General features: G+C 45.5%; 2 protein-coding genes across 15 annotated transcripts in view; one reads left to right on the top strand and one right to left on the bottom strand.

Moving 5' to 3' along the window:
• The window catches only part of LOC121975639 (probable protein phosphatase 2C 52), a 37,118-nt gene extending 35,797 nt beyond the window's left edge, over window positions 1-1,321 (bottom strand). For all 14 annotated transcript variants that reach the window (XR_006110383.1, XR_006110382.1, XR_006110378.1 and 11 more), the window contains exons 1-3: window positions 1,133-1,321; window positions 617-874; window positions 25-152 (exon numbers count right to left, since the gene is read on the bottom strand). Coding sequence is in view for 1 of the 14 variants with exons in the window: in XM_042527404.1 (XP_042383338.1) it covers window positions 25-152; window positions 617-723 (235 nt within the window). In the remaining 13 variants the exon portion in view is untranslated. The remainder of the gene's footprint in view (window positions 1-24; window positions 153-616; window positions 875-1,132) is intronic.
• A 4,083-nt stretch (window positions 1,322-5,404) lies between these two features.
• LOC121978424 lies at window positions 5,405-5,791 on the top strand. The gene has a single exon (XM_042530772.1). The coding sequence runs from the start codon at window positions 5,405-5,407 to the stop codon at window positions 5,789-5,791; it is 387 nt and encodes a 128-aa protein (XP_042386706.1).
• Window positions 5,792-19,526: the final 13,735 nt, after the last annotated feature.

The raw sequence follows: 19,526 nt of genomic DNA on the forward strand, positions 1-19,526 counted from the left end.
TAAAAATTATATAATGAACAAAACCATCAAATATCCCAAAAAGGCCGATCAATTTTCCATCAATTTCGGCTGATTTATGATCATAGTTATCCTCCATGCTTGGTCTTTTCCCCTTAAAGCTAGCATATCCACACTGCCAACGAGCATCCACACTGCAAACGATCCTCAAGATGAAATATAAATAAGATATCGAGATAAGATGTTTATTCTAATGAATAAAAAGGTAATGACAGCAAACCATGAATCCCAAGTATTTGGGTTTCACTACATGCATTTTATTCCACAATTGAACTGTAAGTCTGCTAGCAATATCTAGATACTCAAATCATTTCTACTTACATTATCTAGAGTTTTTCTTGTCTTCCCTCAACTCCTCAAACTCAACTCTAATCATTTCAATGTGTCTAATATAAATTATCTTAAAATATGCTATACCATTTCAACATATTTTTTTTCATTCTATCATTGAACTAAACAAAATTATCCCTAGATAGAACCTCACACATCCATCTCCCTAACAAAATCATCGCTGTGAAAATAAAGGTTGCACACACTAATTCCTAAATGTGTAATCAGATATCAAATGGAGAGAAAAATCCATTGATTTACAGTCAACCTTTTCCATCTTCCACTTGCATAATTGCTATTTACTTCGTGATCCTTTTCAGGTGATACATTGTCAGCAGCTCCACGCTCCAAAGCTAGACCTGAATCCACCATCATCGTTGCAAGTCTCAAAACAAAATTCTTATCTCAAGGAGGACCCAAGCCCTCTTTCCACCCTTGTTCCTTTGAAGTCGAACGTTCCGGGTTCTTCGTGCGATTGACAAAGCCGTTTAAGTCAGCATTATATACCATCTATCTTGCTGAGCACCTGCCGTACATGGATATCACGCAACAAAACAAGGATGAGACAATTCACAAATGCAATGTTTAGCGAGAGAGGAAAGGAAGAGAGCACTCTTTTTTTCCTTCAAATATTCCACCTTTAAAACATCAATTCGCGTCATCATAAAGAGCACGTTCTTTTCAATCATAACTTAAAACAACGAAACTACAGATATAGGAGAAAAATTATAGAAAGGATGCCAGATACCAATCAAATCTAACGACAGGACAGAAAAGCAGTCACCTGTATACAACCTCCCGAGCTAAGAACTCCTCGATCCGAGGCCGAGCGCGTAGATCGGAAAGCGGAGAATGAGGCGGCCGGGAGCAGATCGTCGTGACGGCGATCGGCGAAATCGAAGGAAGAGAGGAAAAGGGGGAGATCGGGGAGAAGATGGTGGTTCCTTTTGGCCTCGGTTCTAGTTTTAGCTCGAAATAATAGGCTTCGTGTGGGTTAGCACGAGGCAAGCCGAGAACGTGGCAACGCAAGTCGGCGACAGTTGCCACCGTAGCGTACCGGTATATCGGTCGGTTTCCCGTTATACGATGAACGCCTTAATAATTAAATATCGTGAATTCTAGACTTAAATGCATTTCTGTCCTGATACGGTGAATACGGGAGTGCGAAGGGATTAATACTCAGGTCTAGCACGATTACATAGCTCCATTAAATAGTGCAGCCAATAAGACATTTTATCCGATTAGACCTCGAGTTCCCCTAATTTAATACAATCCCGAGCTATCCCAATTTATTTCAGAACTGAGTCCTCTCGATCAGACTAAATATACTAGACGAATAGTTCGAGTCCTCAAAATTATCATTATTGCTTAGCCAATCTGATCCGTTTGAGAATAAGATCTAATCAGGAATATCATCAAAGTATCGTAATGGTCCATCAGCCCAACATTTTAATATTATTTTTAATATTTTATGTATCCGCTATCAAAGAATCAAGTAAGTATATCTGGGACAATCTATACAGCCGAAATTTTACCCAACAAAATATAGAAATAGTAGGTATATTTTAAGAAACACTATTCAAATTGGTTGGTTTTATTTCGAAAATGCATTAATATTTATGTAGAGAGAAAAATAACAATATATAAAGGGTCTCTACCTACAAATACAAGTAAGCTCCACTATCAGAGCTCTTCATTTCTTCCTCCGTCTTTTTTCTAACTTGAATGTCGGAGTACCTATTCCGAAAACTCTTCCCTGACCTGGTTACTAACGCTTTCTTCTTCTAACTCTTTTGTTTGATGTTTTATCTTGATGACTTGTGGAAAACTTTTGTAAGATCGAACCGATCACCAAAAGGATAATCAATAATACTAACTATAATTATTATTTTTTTTCTCATAGTCAATCTCAACATCATCTAGTCAGCGTGCCATCTTTATATCAATTTATCACTAAAATCTATTTTAATTGTAAGAAGATATATTCTATTAGTACTAAACATATTTTAGAGAGTTCTATTTTTTCTCTGATTAATTAATACGGATGCGGTGATAAGGAGGAGCCTACCTAGCATAAGTCAATTGTAATGGTGTAAGTCAAAGTCAAGATGGTCAACGCCAGGGCTTAAGTAATGCTCGGTCGCACCTGAGCGGGAAGCAGTTCATCGGCCGATCGAAGGGATCATTGTCCGATCGATCATCTGAGTAAAATCAGTATCTAGTCAACCCGATTGACAGGAGAGCAAACTAAGTAGGCCAGGAGCCCGAGCCGAGCGGGCCACCCATCTGACTCGAGGTAGGGCGTTGACATTATACACATAATGAACCAATAAAATAATAAAAGAGGAAAAGACAGATAATTAATAAGGGAGAGAAAATAAAGAAGAACATTCCATCTATCATTAAATGAGAAGTCAAGACAAAGATGTCTTCCGTCGGTAATTAATATCATCATTAAACAGGGGAAGATGAAGGGTCACTGAGAAAGGTATAAAAGGGTATGTCAGGTATGAAGAAAGTCAAGATGAATCTCTGTCCCTAATACTTTCACTCTCTTCTTCTTCTGACTTGAGCGCTAGAGGGTCAACGCCATGGACCCCTTCCCTGGTTTTGATTTTGTTTTGTAAAGAGGAGCAAGGTCTTCATCCCGTCAGTGGTACTGCCATCTCCCCAGCTTTTCAGCTTCACGTCTTCGGACATGATCATTTTGGCGGCGTCTGTGGGAACATAGCCTGCATCCGAACGAGAAGATGGAAGACACTAGACGACTCACAACAGTGACGCTGCCGCAAGAGGATCTCGACGCACTAATACAGGCTCGAGTGACGAAGATATTGGAGCAACAGCAACAACAGGCGCTGGCCGATCGGTAAGCACAGGAGCCCACAGCTTCCGCGGCAGGTCGTTAGGCTGAGCAAGGGGACCGAACGGAGCAGCTTTCCATTGGGAGCCGAGCAAGAGGCCAATCGACACCTATGGGGAAGCACCTCATGCGCCGGTCCCCTTACATCAAGAGTCGTTATGGACTCCGGCAGAAGAGAGGGCCCGAGAGGACAAAGACCGAGAATCTTCCTCGGTTAAGGCACTCGCTCGAGATACAAGGAAAAGGAAGCTACCCAAAGAGGATAATTAGCCCAAGCAGGGCAATTATTGCTCAGAGGCTCCGCTCATACTTCGTCGCTCATCCGATCATCGCCATAACCAACAATACCTTGGGAAGAGTCCTCCTCAACCTACAGGCGTCTGAGCGACTAATCAAATGGACAACCGAACTAAGCGAGTTTGATATTCAGTATTAACCTTGAACGGTGATGAAAGCTCAAGCCTTGGTCGATTTCGTCACAAAAGTCCAAAACGTCGAACCAGCAGCAACTTGGAGAATATATGTCGATGGTTCGTCCACTCAACAAGGCAGCAGGATCGACATTCTGCTCATTTCACCATGGGAAGACCAAATGCAACTTTCCGTTCGACTGGATTATCGGGCCACCAATAACGAAACTGAGTATGAAGCCTTGATAGCCGACTTACAGGCAGCACGGCACGTTGGAGCAACAAAAGCCCTCATTCACTCGGACTCTCAGCTGGCCGCCCAACAGCTATCAGGGACGTTCGAGATTGACAACTCCCGACTCAAGTTATATACAGAAGCTTTCGACAAACTAAAAGCAAATTTTCAAGAGGTCACTATACAGAAGATCCCCCGATCGGACAATCAAACGGCGGATGAACTGTCTAAGTTAGCTAGTTTATTATCACCAGTTACGATCAGCCAGCCGATCGAACAGGTCTCATTAGTTGCGTACATTGACCGGACGGAGAGAGTGGTCTTCTCGATCGACTGGAGAACACCGCTGATTAAGTTCCTCCGATCGGGTAGCACGCCTGTCGACAGGAGACAGCGCGACTATTAAGAAAGAGGGTCGGACGATTCACGTTGGTTCGGCATCCTCCACCGGCACGTCTCGGATAACAGGAGGCAATTCGCGGGATAGAGGCTCAGGAAGTGGTGCAAAGGCTATGACATCCAGTAGGCCTTCACCTCGGTAGCCTACCCCCAGAGCAACGGCCAGACAGAAGTCACAAATCGGGAGATCCTTAGAGGCTTATGTGCTCGGCTCTGTTGGTCCGAGTAGGCCGGCTGTAGAGGGTTGAATTGCCTGAAACACTAAAACAAAACACCTTTCTCGACTTTCAACTCAAATTAATATAGCAATTAAAATAAAATTAACAACTTAAAAGAAATGAGTAAAAGACCACTGTTTACTTGGTTACAACTTAGATGTTGTTAATCCAAGGTAGATGAAAGTTCACTAAGAATCTCCTTCGTTGAAACTGGAGAAACCTTTTACACACAGTGAAAACTCAGAAATGATTAGGAAACTGAGTACAAAAGTTGTTACATCTTTCCTAGATCCAGGGGTCGTTTTATAGACCTTGAAAAACTTGTCTGCAGGCTGAAGGCGCCTCCAGCGAGGCCAAAGGATTAAACTTTATATTTTCCGCAACGACTAAATTGCCTGGTCGAAGACACCTTCCATGGCTAGTTGAAGGCGCCTTCAGCCATTGAAGGCGTCTTCTGCCTGAAGGTCGCGGAGGCGCCTTCAACTCCTATTGAAGGTGCCTCTAGCTGCTCCATAGCTCCACTTTACTTCTTCCGCTGCTCCGATCGCTCGAGTAATTTTGGTCAACCAAAATAGGGCTCACCCGAACCCAATTTTTGGCCTTCTCCTTGAGCAGGCTTCCACTCCGGCTTCTCATCCCTCGAACGTCGCACTCGTTCTTCTCGTCCACCTGTGTACTCTTCCACAGCTTCTCGTCCCTCGGACGCACCGAGCTCATCTCTCTCCCATGTCGTCCTTCTTGCTAGCCGCTTCTTCCGCTCGACTTCCCGTGCTCGTAAGCTGCTGCACACTTAGACACAGGGATCAAATCATAACAGGACCTAACCTAACTTGGTTGATCACACAAAAAACTCCCTTGGGGTTCCAATAGGCTCGACCATGCAGAAGGTACCTGGGTCAACAAGCTCCCAAGTGTCTTATGGGCACTTTGCATGACTCCAAAAGAAGCGACCGGCGTAACACCATTCCAGCTGGTGTATGGAGGGGAAACAGTGGTCCCCGTGGAGGTTGGAGTAGAATCCGACCGGATGCAACTCTACGACAAGGGAAATACCAAACGGAGGTTAATGGAGCTCGACTTGGTGGATGAATCGTGGGATAAAGTCACTGTCTCGCTAATGACATACCGACAGCGGATAAGGCAGAATTACAACCGAAGGGTAATCCTGAGTTCTTTCCAGGTTGAAGATATGTTGTGGAAGAGAATCAAATCGGTCGACGACATCACCAAACTTGAGACGTCATGGGAAGGACCTTACAAGGTCGTACAGAAACTACGCTCAGGGCCCTACTACTTGGACGACAAAGACGAAAGGTGACTCGAGCGGCCATGGAGTGTGAATCATCTCCAACCCTATAGGGCCAAATGAGAGATGCATAAATAAATATAGATGTATTTGTGCATACGACTTCTGGATGCAGGATAGACATGAATAAAAAATAAGTTTTCCAGACTATTGAGCTGATTGGCTAAGTTAAAAGTCGAGCGACGACTATAAACTCTTGTCACCATTAACGGTCGAGAGGCGACCTTAAACCTTTGTTTCCGTCAAAGGTCGAGTGGTGACCTTAAACCCTTATTTCCGTCAACGGTTGAGGGTGACCTTTAACCCTTATCTCCGTCAATGGTCGAGTGGTGACCTTAAACCCTGTCTTCATCAACAGTCGAGCGGCAACCTTAAACTCAGTCTTCATCAACGGTCGAGCGGCAACCTTAAACTCTTGTCTCCATCAATGGTCGAGCGGCGACCCTAAACCCCAGTCTTCATCAATGATCGAGTGACGACCTTAAACCCTTATCTTTGTCAACGGTCGAGCGACAACCTTAAACTCTTGTCTCCGTCAATGGTTGAGCGATGACCTTAAACTCTTATCTCTGTCAACGGTCGAGTGGCGACCTTAAACCCTTGTCTTCATCAACGGTTGAGCAGCAACATTAAACCCTTGTCTCATCAATGGTTGAACGACAACCTTAAACCCCAGTCTTTGTCAACGGTCGAGCAGCGACCTAAAATCCTTGTCTTCGTCAGTGGTCGAGCGGCGACCTTAAACTCTTATCTCCGTCAGCGGTCGAGCGACGACCTTAAACCCTTGTCTCTGTCAGCGGTCGAGCGGCGATCTTGTATCCGTCAACGGTCGAACGGTGACCTTGTCTCCGTCAACGGTCGAACGGCGACCTTAAACCCTTGTCTCCGTCAATGGTTGAGCGACGACCTTAAACCCCAGTCTTCATCAACGGTCAAGCGGCGACCTTAAATCATAATCTTCACCAACGATCGAGCGGCGACCTTAAATCCCAATCTTCATCAAAGGTTGAGCGACAACCTTAAACCCTTGTCACCATCAGAAGTCGAGCAACGACCTTCAATTTGGAACTGATCGATCGGTTATGACATCAAATAACCCGTTGTCGATAAAAAAATCATGAAATCGCACTTGGGGGCATAAACGACTCAGTTTCACTCTGGTTTGTGCGGCAGCGCGTGAACTGAATACAAGTCAAAACTGAAAATGTCGAACGGCAAGAAAAGGACAAAGAAAAAATGGTTTGCCAGATGAACTGTCATTCGTTGATACTTCAAAAAATTACAGAAGGAAAACTCGCACGAGCAGGCTCACTCAAGATAATCTAATACATCATCGGGCAGTGACTCAGTCAGCTTGTCCCGGCTAATAATCTTTCTTGTCAGAGCGGTGGGAGGTAACCGCCTTCCTTTAGTTGATCGAGAGTCCCGTCGATAGCAAAGTTGAATAGACGGAGTGCCCGATTGGCGACCTTGTCATCAAAAACGTCAGCGCGAATGTAGGCCTGCTTCATGAGGTTAAACCTGCTCGACTCAACTCCCTGATAAGTCTCTAAGGCTGCTAGGTATGCCTTCAGCTATGCCTTCAACTTGACCAGCTCTTCATCTTTGGCGTCAAGCTGGGTCTTCGCGACGGTCTGCTCGATCGATCGTCCATCCCGCTCGGCCTTCAATGTGGTCTCAGCCTCCTTTAGGTTTTGGGTCAACACTCGAAACTCCTTATTTTTTATCTCCAAGTTCTCGATAGCCAGAGCTTCCTGGTGTTGGCCAAATTGAGATTGGACTCGAAGGATCTGACCTGTTTATCAAGCCGAGCCAATTGTGCAGCCAGCTTGACGCCTTTGCTCTTCTCCGCCTCCAGGTACTCGGAGCTCTTACTCAAATCGGCTCCTAAATGAGTCATCTCAGCACTCATCTGCTCCAGCTACGCCTGGGAAGCAGATGATTGGTCGCTCGGTGTTGGCAACTGCTTGACTTCTTGCTCCAAAAATGTGAACCATTGGCACATGGAGAGGCTCTCTACCCAATACTGCGAGGAAGTAAGAAATTTTTTATTAGGGGCAAGCGGTGATGAATAGTAACTTGTAAAATACTTACCTCAGTAGACATCTGGGTAAGACTATCGACAAGCGCCCCTGGAGGCGTGACTGCCGCATGAGCTTGTGCGTCGGCCCATATCTGTGCTAGCGGCCCCTGGATAATTATTTGGTGCTTCGGGCTCAAGATTCAGTGTTGTCAGAGTCGCGCCACTCGTCCGTAGGTAGATGGATGACCGTCATTATGTGGCGCTGGCCATGCTGGGCAGACGGGTTGAGGTTACTCTGCCAACCGACCAAGACGCTGACGTCGGCCGGATACTAGACTTTTGAGTCTTCGGCGATGGAGTTGGTATGAAAGTGACTGGCAATGCATAGATAGTTCCTTGCGGCAGTTCGGACAGAGACGACATCCAATCAGATGAAAGCGAAGTATGTGGGATGACCGTTGCTTACTCAGACGCAGGGGTGGAAGTTTTGCCCCGCTCGGATGAAAGACGTGGACTGGTCCTGGTTGGAGTCTGTGTAGCAGAGGTAGTAGATAGGGCGGCGCCTCTTTCGGCTTATTAACGACTCCCCGGAAGAAGCCGATTCTGAGGCCTTGATGACTGGAATTACAAGGAGACGCTCGAGCAGGACAATCACTTCACCTCCAACCATACAGCTGGCTACTCTGTCGCTCCCTTAAGTTGGGGCTCCTGTGCTCTCTCCGAGCGGATCCTCATGAGAGCTGACCAGTTGCAAGCCGTGGTTCTCCAACTTAGCCATGACCGCAACATTGATCTCTGCGTCCGCGAGTTTGACTTTGCCTGCCAGACGTGCGTGCAACATGACTTAAGCTGCAAAAGAAAAAGAGAAATCAGTTAGATTCAAAAGTTAGACTAAGAAGGAGCATACCTAGGCTGGACGAAAGTCATGTGCGGATCGGGCTCAGGCTGAACACGTAGAAAACACCCTCTAGCATCAACTTATGTATATGGTATTTCTGACCGGCCAAGTTGGAAGCTGCATGAAGGAAGTCCGAGCAGCTCTTGTATTTCTTGAGCTTTAGAGGGTTCAGCACCTCTAATTGCCACCTGGTCGAGAAGTCTTTGTTGGAGGATCGGTGGCCGACTTGAAGGGGGGTTGGATAGACTGCACCCCCAAAACTCGCTTCCTACATATTCGTTAGTGCGCAAGCGGAAATACAAATACTAAAACAATGAATATGAAAGCTAAAGACAAAGAAAAGAACTAGCAAACCAATACACGTCAATGTAACGTGGTTCGGAGATGATGCTCCTACTCCACGGCTGTCCGTAAGGTGGACGATCCCGATCCTTCGGTGGATTAGCCCCCGGAACTCCGGCTATCTCAAGTCGCTCCTTGTGGGTGAAGAAACCTCACCACAACACACCAAGACCTCTTGGATTCCACAAACACTTGAGAACTCTTGTGACTACTAATTAGGCTTTAACCAAGTCTAATTTCGTCGTCTTGGCCGGCCATACCAAGCTCCTCCTTATAGAGCTTGGGAAAATCAGTCTTGCTGATTTACCCGTTACCAGTCGACTGGTCCTTGCACCAGTCGACTGGTGCCAGTCCAACGGCACTCCAACGGCTATCTACCAGTCGACTGGTCCCATGACCAGTCGACTGATCCCAGCCATTTCGGGCACAGAAAGCTTCTGTGCTCACCACCAGTCGACTGGTTCCAGTACCAGTCGACTGGTACAACCATAAACTTAGGGTTTCCCATCCCGAGTACATTTCACTCGCACCCTCACGACTCACTTGACTCTTCTTTGCAGCCTTGACCTCTTGCCTTCAAGCCTACTTCCTTTGGCTCTCGTCCCTCGGATGCATCCAAGCCCGCGGCTCGTCCCCAATGCCATCCTTCGCGTATGCCTCGAAGTCGCTTCCCTCGGCCCTTGTCCTCGCTGCTTTATCCACGGTCCCTCGGATGCTCCATCCTTCACCGGACCCGAAGCCATCAACCTGAGTCACATGTGTCACCTGCAGTCCTGCACAACTCAAGTACACATATCAAATAACGATGGTAAACCTAACTTAAACCCTTTGCCCAAACACCAAAACACATGGTCCCTTGGACCATTGGGATTGCTCCAACAATCTCCTCCTTTTTGGTGTTTGGCAATACGTTTAAGTTAGGAAAAACATATAGCAAAACAAACATGCTAAAACAAATGAACTTACGATGCCAAGGCTACACACTTGGACTTACTCCGCCGAATGGACTTACGTTGCCAAGGCTACACACTTGGCAACCGCCGAAACAATGCACCAAGCATGCATTAGAACCTATCACAAGGCTCCCCCTACACCTACGCTCCCCAATGAGCTAGGATTTTACCACGGGCTTTTTAAGAATCTATCCCAAGCCTCCCCCTACACCTCAACTCCCCAATGAGCTAGGATTTTCCCACGGGCTTTTTAAGAACCTATCCCAAGGCTCCCCATATGCACAGACACTTAAGGTTTTCCCAATTTAAACCTTACTTCTCCCCCTTTGCCTAACATCCAAAAAGTTCTCCAACAATATCCCAATTGTTGAAAATTTCTCATCCAAACTGACCCTAAACTCATGTATCAATCCCCCTTGGATCCCATACATCTAAGCGAGTTGACATGGTCAAGAACAGCGCTGAAAAACACTTTCAGGCTGGTATCAGTCGACTGCCTCAAGTGCCAGTCGACTGCCCTCGTCAAAATGAGTTTACAGAGACATTCTGTGCTCAAAAACACTGTTACCAGTCGACTGGTATCTGTACCAGTCGACTGGTACCCTATTTCTGAAAAAATCAGCCTTTTCAGGCCAACTTCAGAAATGCACCAGTAATTCCCTAGACCTCTAAAAATTCCCAAATTTTGTGGAGAGGTCTATTGTACCCTTGTCTACTTGGGAAAAATACATTACAAAATGTATCTATTACCAATCCCAAGATTGACACAAAATCCAAAACTAGCTAAATGGTTCAATTGAACCTTGACCTAAAGTCCTAGTTTTGGCTTCCTCTTGATGTATTTGCCCATACCAACCCACAATGCATCCCTAGCATTGGTTTATATGGCATCTATACATCCAAAATCAATTATCATGCAATATGACCCTTAATGTCATATTTCCTTGCATGAAACATAATCCATGTGTGCTAAATCCCTAGGTTTGAGACTCAAGTCCGTCTCTAAACCATTTGACACACTCCATGGCTCCTCTAGACCCCCAAGTATAACCCACCTGAGATCCATTGGCCATGGGTCCCAAATTGACTCTTGGAGCTCCCCCTAGAGCTCTTTACCTTAGTCACCTCCCTAGGTGACTCATCTATTGTGACCAAACCACAATGATGTCCCTTAGAAGATCTCCTTATCTTCTTGACCTTGGATACATCATCCTTGTCATAATCATATGCAACCCTAGCATATTTCTTTTTATTGGCCTTGGATGACTCTCCCTTGCCCTTATCATGTGCCACCTTAGCACATGGTCTCCTTTTGACCTTGGAGACACTAGATCGGTATCCCAAACCCGATATATCATTGTTGGGTTTTTGACTCCCCAACGCCATACTTAATCCCTTAGATCCAATAGTGAATCTCTTAAGGAATTTCTCTAAACCATCAAGCTTTGCCTTCAAAGCTTGATTCTCCCTTTCTAGGTTCCTAAACCTAGAGTCAACATGTCCACCTTGGACATTCCTAGACCTACCCTTTCTAGGCATATGTCTCCCCTTCTTGGGATTAATGCCTTGGTTCTCTATTACCTTCTTTTCCTTAGGTAATGAGAATTTAACTTGCCTAGGTCTATCATGCATAGGTCTCCTAGGGTTATGATCCAAATTTACCCTATTTCTATCATGATATTTAAATCCAAAATTTTGCATGACTACATAATGATAATCATTATTTTTCCTAGCATGCATGGGAATATAAGAATTTGAATTAAACTTCAAGTTAGGATATACCTCCCTTACCCTTGAAGCTCCCCCTTGATACTTGCTTCTCTCCTTCTTCTCCCATTTCTTTAGATGCGCTAGCTTCTTAATTTCTCCCTTCTTGGGGCATTTGGTGTGGTAGTGGCCCTTCTCTCCACACGTGAAGCATATGATGCGCAATCTCCTCCTTTGGGCCTGTTCACTCCTACAACCCTTGTTAGTGTTTAAATTAACTTGAATGGGTTTAGGAGATACCTTCTTCTTACCCATAGGACATCTACTTTTGTAGTGCCCCCTTTCATTGCACCCGAAGCACACAATGTGATCTTTTGATTTTGTTTCGGTGGAGGTGCTCACTAGGTTGACCTCCAAGACCTCTTCTTCATCCTCTTCACTTGTCTTGGACTTTTCTTCAACCCTTGAGGATGTCTCCTCATCCACACTAGTGGATAGCATTTCTTCATCCTTCTCCTCTTCTTGAGCTACTAATCCCATCTCCTTGGGCTCAACCTCATCATGTGTAGGCAAAAGTTCTTCTCCTAGAACTTTCTTTACCTTGCTCCACAACTCGTGGGCGTTCTTGTATTCACCTACACGACTTATCACGTTAGAAGGCAAAGTTTCAATCAATATTGATATTACCTTTGAATTTGCCTCCGATCGTGTGGTTTGCTCCTCCGTCCAATGTCGTGGTCGGAGCTTCTTCCCTTTCTTGTCTTTAGGGACTTCAAATGGCTCTTCCACCACCATCATTGTATCCCAATCCGTCTCGAAGAAGTTCTTCATCTTCACCATCCAAAAGGTGATATCTCATAAGCTTCCTCCTTCGAACTTTGGCGGATCTATCAAGCCCGTCATCTTTGCTTCCTCGGCGATTAGTCCGACGGAGAGCGTCCTCGCTCTGATACCAATTGTTGGAGGATCGGTAGCCGACTTGAAGGGGGGTTGGATAGACTGCACCCCCAAAACTCGCTTCCTACGTATTCGTTAGTGCGCAAGCAGAAATACAAATACTAAAACAATGAATACGAAAGCTAAAGACAAAGAAAAGAACTAGCAAACCAATACACGTCAATGTAACGTGATTCGGAGATGATGCTCCTACTCCACGGCTGTCCGTAAGGTGGACGATCCCGATCCTTCGGTGGATTAGCCCCCGGAAACTCCGGCTATCTCAAGTCGCTCCTTGTGGGTGGAGAAACCTCACCACAACACGCCAAGACCTCTTGGATTCCACAAACACTTGAGAACTCTTGTGACTACTAATTAGGCTTTAACCAAGTCTAATTTCGTCGCCTTGGCCGGCCATACCAAGCTCCTCCTTATAGAGCTTGGGGAAATCAGCCTTGCTGATTTGCCCGTTACCAGTCGACTGGTCCTTGCACCAGTCGACTGGTGCCAGTCCAACGGCACTCCAACGGCTATCTACCAGTCGACTGGTCCCATGACCAGTCGACTGATCCCAGCCATTTCGGGCACAGAAAGCTTCTGTGCTCACCACCAGTCGACTGGTTCCAGTACCAGTCGACTGGTACAACCCTAAACTTAGGGTTTCCCATCCCGAGTACATTTCACTCGCACCCTCACGACTCACTTGACTCTTCTTTGCAGCCTTGACCTCTTGCCTTCAAGCCTACTTCCTTTGGCTCTCGTCCCTCGGATGCATCCAAGCCCACGGCTCGTCCCCAATGCCATCCTTCACGTATGCCTCGAAGTCGCTTCCCTCGGCCCTTGTCCTCGCTGCCTTGTCCACGGTCCCTCGGATGCTCCATCCTTCACCGGACCCGAAGCCATCAACCTGAGTCACATGTGTCACCTGCAGTCCTGTACAACTCAAGTACACATATCAAATAACGAGGGTAAACCTAACTTAAACCCTTTGCCCAAACACCAAAACACATGGTCCCTCGGACCATTGGGATTGCTCCAACAGTCTTGCCACTTGGATAAGTGAATAAAGAAGTAGTAGTCATTCCAATACTTGTTAGAAGACGACATCTTGTCAAAAAAGACTAGACTCACTCGAGCTTGGAAGAGAAAAGTCCCCAACTAGGACAATTTAGAAAAATAGAAATAGTGAAATAGCCGAGTGTTGGTGCAACCTTAGGTCAAGGTTGACCTGGTTGACTCGACTCGAGTTGACCTGACTCAAGTTGTATTTTGATGTTTGACGAGAACAGAAGAGTTGTATTTTGATGGGAGATTGTTGGTGCAACCTTAGGTCAAGGTTGACCTGGTTGACCTGACTCGAGTTGACCTGACTCAAGTTGACCTGACTCAAGTTGTATCTTGATGTTTGACAAGAACAGAAACTTGAGAGGTTGTGGGTGCAACCCTTGGTCAAGGTTGACCTGGTTGACCCGAGGTGAGTTGACTTGGCACGGAAAAGTCCAAGCAGGGAGCTTGGCACGGGAAAAGTCCAAGCAGGGAGCTTAGCACGGGAGAAAGTCCAAGTATGGAGACTTGGCACGGAGAAGTCCAAGTATGGGAACTTGGCAAGTGGAAGTCGGAGAGGGCTCGATAGCTCGTTCTCCGGACTAGGTCAGAGAGGGCTCGGTAGCTCGTTCTCTGGACCGGAAGTGAAAGACGGAGAGGGCTCGGTAGCTCGTTCTCCGGACTAGGTCAGAGAGGGCTCGGTAGCTCGTTCTCTAGATCAGGAAGGCTGATGAGTGAAGCCAGGTGAAAATCACGGTGAGTGAAGCCGGTGAAAGTCTGGTGAGTGAAGCCGAGCGGATGGAAAGTCCCGTGAGTGAAGCTAGGCGGAAAGGAAAATCAGCCAGGCAGATTGGAAATCTGGTGAGTGAAGCGGTGAAAACCCTAGTGAGTGAAGCTAAGTGAAAGTGAAAGTCCCGGTGAGTGAAGCCGGGCAGTGAAGTCCCGGTGAGTGAAGCCGTGCAAGGAAAGTCCCGTGAGTGAAGCCAGGCAGTTGGAAGTCCCGTGAGTGAAGCCGGCAGGAAAAATCCAGATGGATCAAGGCGTAATGGACATCCGGTGTTGTGAAGGTCAAGTAGGTCAAGGGAGGACCGGATACTTGCACGAAGAGAAAGTCTAAGTCGGTCAAAGGGATTGACCGGACACTTGGTAGGGAGTCTTAGCAGGTCAAGGGAGTGACCAGATGCTAAACATGATATACCAATAGGTCAAGGTTGACCGGATATTGGTTTGGAAGGCGTGAGACTTGGTTTGGGCAAAAACCAAGAGCTGGATCGATCAGTGGATCGATCCAGTGATACACTGGGTTATCTGATCGGTCTGGTGACCGATCAGTAACCAAACAGTATGCTATTGTATGTTATCTGATCGGTCTGCAGACCGATCAGAAAGCGAACAGAAGGCAAAGAGAAAAGGAGGGGATCGGTCTATGGACCGATCAGGAGACGATCAGAGAGTTGGGCGAGTTCTCTGTGAAGAGTGTTGATCGGTCTGGGGACCGATCAGCATAGGTCCTGATCGGTCCCCAAGACCGATCAGGGAGGCCTTGGACCGATTAGGGTGGACCCTGATCGGTCCAGGTATAGCCGTTATGAGTGACAACGGCTATCTCCGTCTTCTTCGCTGTCTTCTTTGCAGTGCAGGTTATAAAAGGAGATCGAGGGCTTCTACAGCAATACTTCTTCTTCTTCCTCTCCTCAGCTGCTACCTCTTGCTTCTGTAAGAGCTTGCTGTTGCTGAGCTCTTCTTAGCTGAAGCTTCGCGTGAGCTTCCTCGGCTGGGGTCTCCAACAGTTGCTGCTGTATTTGGCCCGTGAAGTTGCTGCTTCATCAACAGCCGACGAGAAGGCAAGATTGTTTGTTTTTACATTCATATTGTTGCTTCTTCTTGTGTATTCTTGTACTCTTATTCTTGCTGGTGCAAGAAAGATTGTGGCGAGGTTTCTCCACCCAGAAGGAGTATATATATTAGCCGGTTCTCCGGGGACTCATCCACCGACGGATTGATAGGCTTCGTCCACCTTACGGACACGCCGAGGAGTAGGAGTATATCTCCGAACCTCGTTACATCGACGCGTGTTGAGGTTTAATCTTCTTGTCTTTGTTTCTTTGTTTTATTTTCCGCTGCGCTAACTTTATTTGTAGAAAGAAACGCGAATTTGGGGTCGGCTATTCACACCCCCCCTCTCTAGCCGCGACCATCGATCCTAACACCGAGGAGTAAGGGGAATGTCGTGCAGGCGAAACAAAACGACGACCACACATAGCAGCCAAAGTATTTCGACACTAGTGGATGGAGAGAGAATACGAAAATATTTACAAATGGCAGAGAAGAAAGGATGGATCGGGAACTGCAGACCGGCGGTAAATTTGTCCCTAAAGAAGCATACAAAACCCGAAGGTGACTCGTTCGGGCAGTCAAAAGCCGAAGGAATACCGATTTGATAATCGGAGGGAATTTCAAAGGTAGTTCTCAAACTCTCAGTATCACCTCCGTCGAACCTGGACTCAATAGACGTGTACCAGAGCCCAGGGACGGAGATAGGAGGTTGAGAAAAGCTTGCCATTGGAAATGAATGTCGACGAGAAACAATGAAGAAGTTCGATTGAAAGAAAAGACAATAAGAAAAATGAACAGATCCGGTTGAAGGGTACAGAGAGCTTACTAGAGGAAGGGTATAGAGAGCTTCCTAGAGAGATCGCTACGAGCGCCGGAAGAGTGTAGTGTCGCTGGAAAGTTCGAAGACGGAGACACAAAATGAGGAAGATGACGACGCACGCGAGGTTTATAAACCTCGCGATCGATCGACCTCAGCCGTCCAATCTAAAGCTACAAAAAACTAGAAGAAGATCCCATCATTGATTTTGAAAAGGCGCACGCCTCATTGCAAGAGGATATCCGTCTGTCACATCGAGCGTGTGGCGACAGTGAGGGGCACATGTCCTTCAGTCATCGGATAGCATTTAATGAGCTTAATTAAAAAGATATGACCGCGTGCTCCGCCATAACTATCAGGGATTTACACGGTCTTTAAGAAATCTAAATGACGTCAGCCAAGACCGAACTCACCCAAGGACTCGTAAGGTGTAACGACCCAAAATTTCTCGTTACGAGTCCTAATGGTACTTAAAAATATTTGGAAACACTTTAGAAATATTCTAGAGATTTTTAGAAAATTTTAGAGTATTTTTATGTAATTTTTGGAAGTCATTTGGTATTTTTACTAAACGAAAGAAGTTTCGACAAAAAAAATATCCAAGCCGAGATTCGAACCCGAGACCTCCGGCCGAACCAAGCTTTAAGCGAGTCCGGCTGACCAAGTGTGCAAGCAGTCATTGCTGATTAAAAGAAGAATGAAATGTATTTATGTAGCAGAAGTTAATAACAAGAAATAATAGGAAGGAAAAGGGTTGCAGCCGAGATTTGAACCCACGAGCCAAGCCTTAACCCATGCGCGGCTGACCAATTGTTCACGCAGGTGGATCTGTTTAGAAAATGTAGCAAATTTATTTAAAGAAGTTAACCGAATATTGAGTTATAAGAAGAGAACCTAGGGCTTGATTAATTTTGGGGGTGACCTAGAAAACTCCTCTCCTCTCTGTTTCTGCTCGCGGCGTCGACTTCCTCTCGGGCGAAACCCCATCCGAAACTAGGGCTTCGTCTCCGGCGCCGGCCAAGGGGTGTTTTCGTGAGATTTTCACATCTTCTCGATCACCTCGTCGAGGAGAGCTTGTGGACGCGAGGAATCGCCGGGATTTGCGAGATTCTCCGAAGCCCTAAAGGTCGAACTCGGCTGTGAGTCAAGGAAACAAAGGTAAGTCGCTACTCACCTGCAGTAGGATAGTTCCGGATTCCTATTCCTTTTGTTTCCGAATTTTTCTGTGAAGAATGTTGGTTTAGGGTTTGCTGCCGTGACCTTCAAAGAAATATCAGGATGGGTAAAGGTCAAGCATGTGGTTTTATACCTCAAGCTTTATAGCTTGAATTCAGATTCAAGTTAGTTTCTTGTGTGGATTCCTTTCTTTTTAGATGGCTCTACCTCTTTAGATTGTCCTGTTCTTGGGATGGCTGTGGTGTTGGTTCGGATTCAACTTGGCAAGCATTTATTCCATAGTAGATGTAGAGTTGAGCTTTCTAGGATTTCCGAATGTGATTTCCGTGAATGCTGCTTGTTTCCTTTGGTTTTAAGGTGTTCTTTCCATGGTAGGTTAAGTTTGGAGGAAATCTTTAAGTAATATCGTATCACAGTAGATTAGTTTAAAGGCTATATGGTTCCTACAATTGCTTTTAGGCTTACCTATAAGGTTTCATGATCTAAGTTGTTGTTGCAATGTTTGGTCACTGAGTTAAAGGTCTTTGGTCAAGTTCATGATTCAAATGTGAGTACTTTGGTCACATTTAGTTTAGCATATCAATGTAATCTGGTAACAAGATTATTATGCTCATGTGTTGGTTCGTTTAATGTTGAACCTGCACATTTTTAGTTGTAGGTAGAGCTATCAGACGGGCCAACTCATGGCGGGGCGAGTCAGCCCGTGGCGGGATAACCATTTGGCGGGGCGGGGCGGGGCGGGCCAACCCGTCAACTTGGTGGGTTGGGAAATTTCCAACCCAACCCATTCTAAGGCGGGTTGCGGGTTTGGCGGGCCAACCCGCGGACCCATTAAAATTTTTTAAAAAAATTAAAAAATATTTATATCTTCAACATTTTACTTCAAAAAAGTTTTCTACAATTAAATGTATACATAAACATGTATTTTAAATATAAATGAACACAAACGAGTACTTATGTTGGATGAAAAGTACTATTTTTATTTTAAAATTATAACAAAGAAAGATAATAAATTGGCCTAAAATTTAACTTACATATGTTTTTCAACCCGCGGGTCAACCCAAGCCCGAGCGGGCCGACCCGCGCGGGTCGCGGGCCTAGGCGGGTCGGCCCACGACGGACTTGGGTTGATAAAATTTCAACCCAACCCGCTTAAATTGTCTGGCAGGACGGGCCAATCCGACGGGCCCAACCCAAATTGACGGCTATAGTTGTAGGAAGTAGTTGGTATACATGTGTAGTGTGATGTTCTTTTTAGTGGCTGTTTAAAGCTTTGCTAATAATTGATCTTCCAACCTATATAACAGATAGATGAAGGTTAATGTCGCACCTTCCTAGTTGTTGAGGATAGCTTGTACATCGACTTAGTTTAATGTTTCACCTTTGTTTAGTTTAAAGTTTTCCTTATTCACGCTTTAAGGTTCTTTAGTATTGATTCTTAATTCAGTTTCTAGTTCTTCTTGTATACATGCATATTCGTATTTTTATGAGTTAGATAGCGCTTACTAAGCATTTTGCTTATAGATTGTATTTCCTCTTACTGCAGATAAAGAAAGGCGACAAGGTGACACAGATGGTGTGTGATGTCAGGACTATGGAAGAGACTTGAGACGTTATTAAGTTTTCCTCATTTTAGTAACTAATAAACATTTGAAGTTGTATTTCAAGTTCATGTCATTTGAGATTATTTTTGTTTTAGATTGCATAGAGATGAGTTCCGTTTAATAAGTAGATATTTTGATGTTTGTCACTTATTTAACTGTGTGAATGTTTGATATATATTCCAGCCGCCTGTGGCTGATGTATACTACGTATGTATCTCAGTTTATGGTTACCGGTACAGGGGAGACTCTGCCAAAATTTTTCGGTAAGGACTCCTCGTGGTTTCGATCATACCGGTTAAGTAGAGTCAGTAGTTAAGTAACGGTCACCCTTAGAGAGTAGTAGTAGTAAGAAGGGTGGTCTTTACATAAGGAAAAGGAAAACATGTGTCAAGTGTTGCTGCTCAGTGTCCC

Source organism: Zingiber officinale, chromosome 4B, assembly GCF_018446385.1.
Source record: "Zingiber officinale cultivar Zhangliang chromosome 4B, Zo_v1.1, whole genome shotgun sequence".
NCBI lineage: Eukaryota > Viridiplantae > Streptophyta > Magnoliopsida > Zingiberales > Zingiberaceae > Zingiber > Zingiber officinale.

What these genes read in the sequence shown, in the direction of transcription:
- LOC121978424 (XM_042530772.1), top strand. Translation starts at nt 5,405, where the DNA reads ATGACTCCAAAAGAAGCGACCGGCGTAACACCATTCCAGCTGGTGTAT.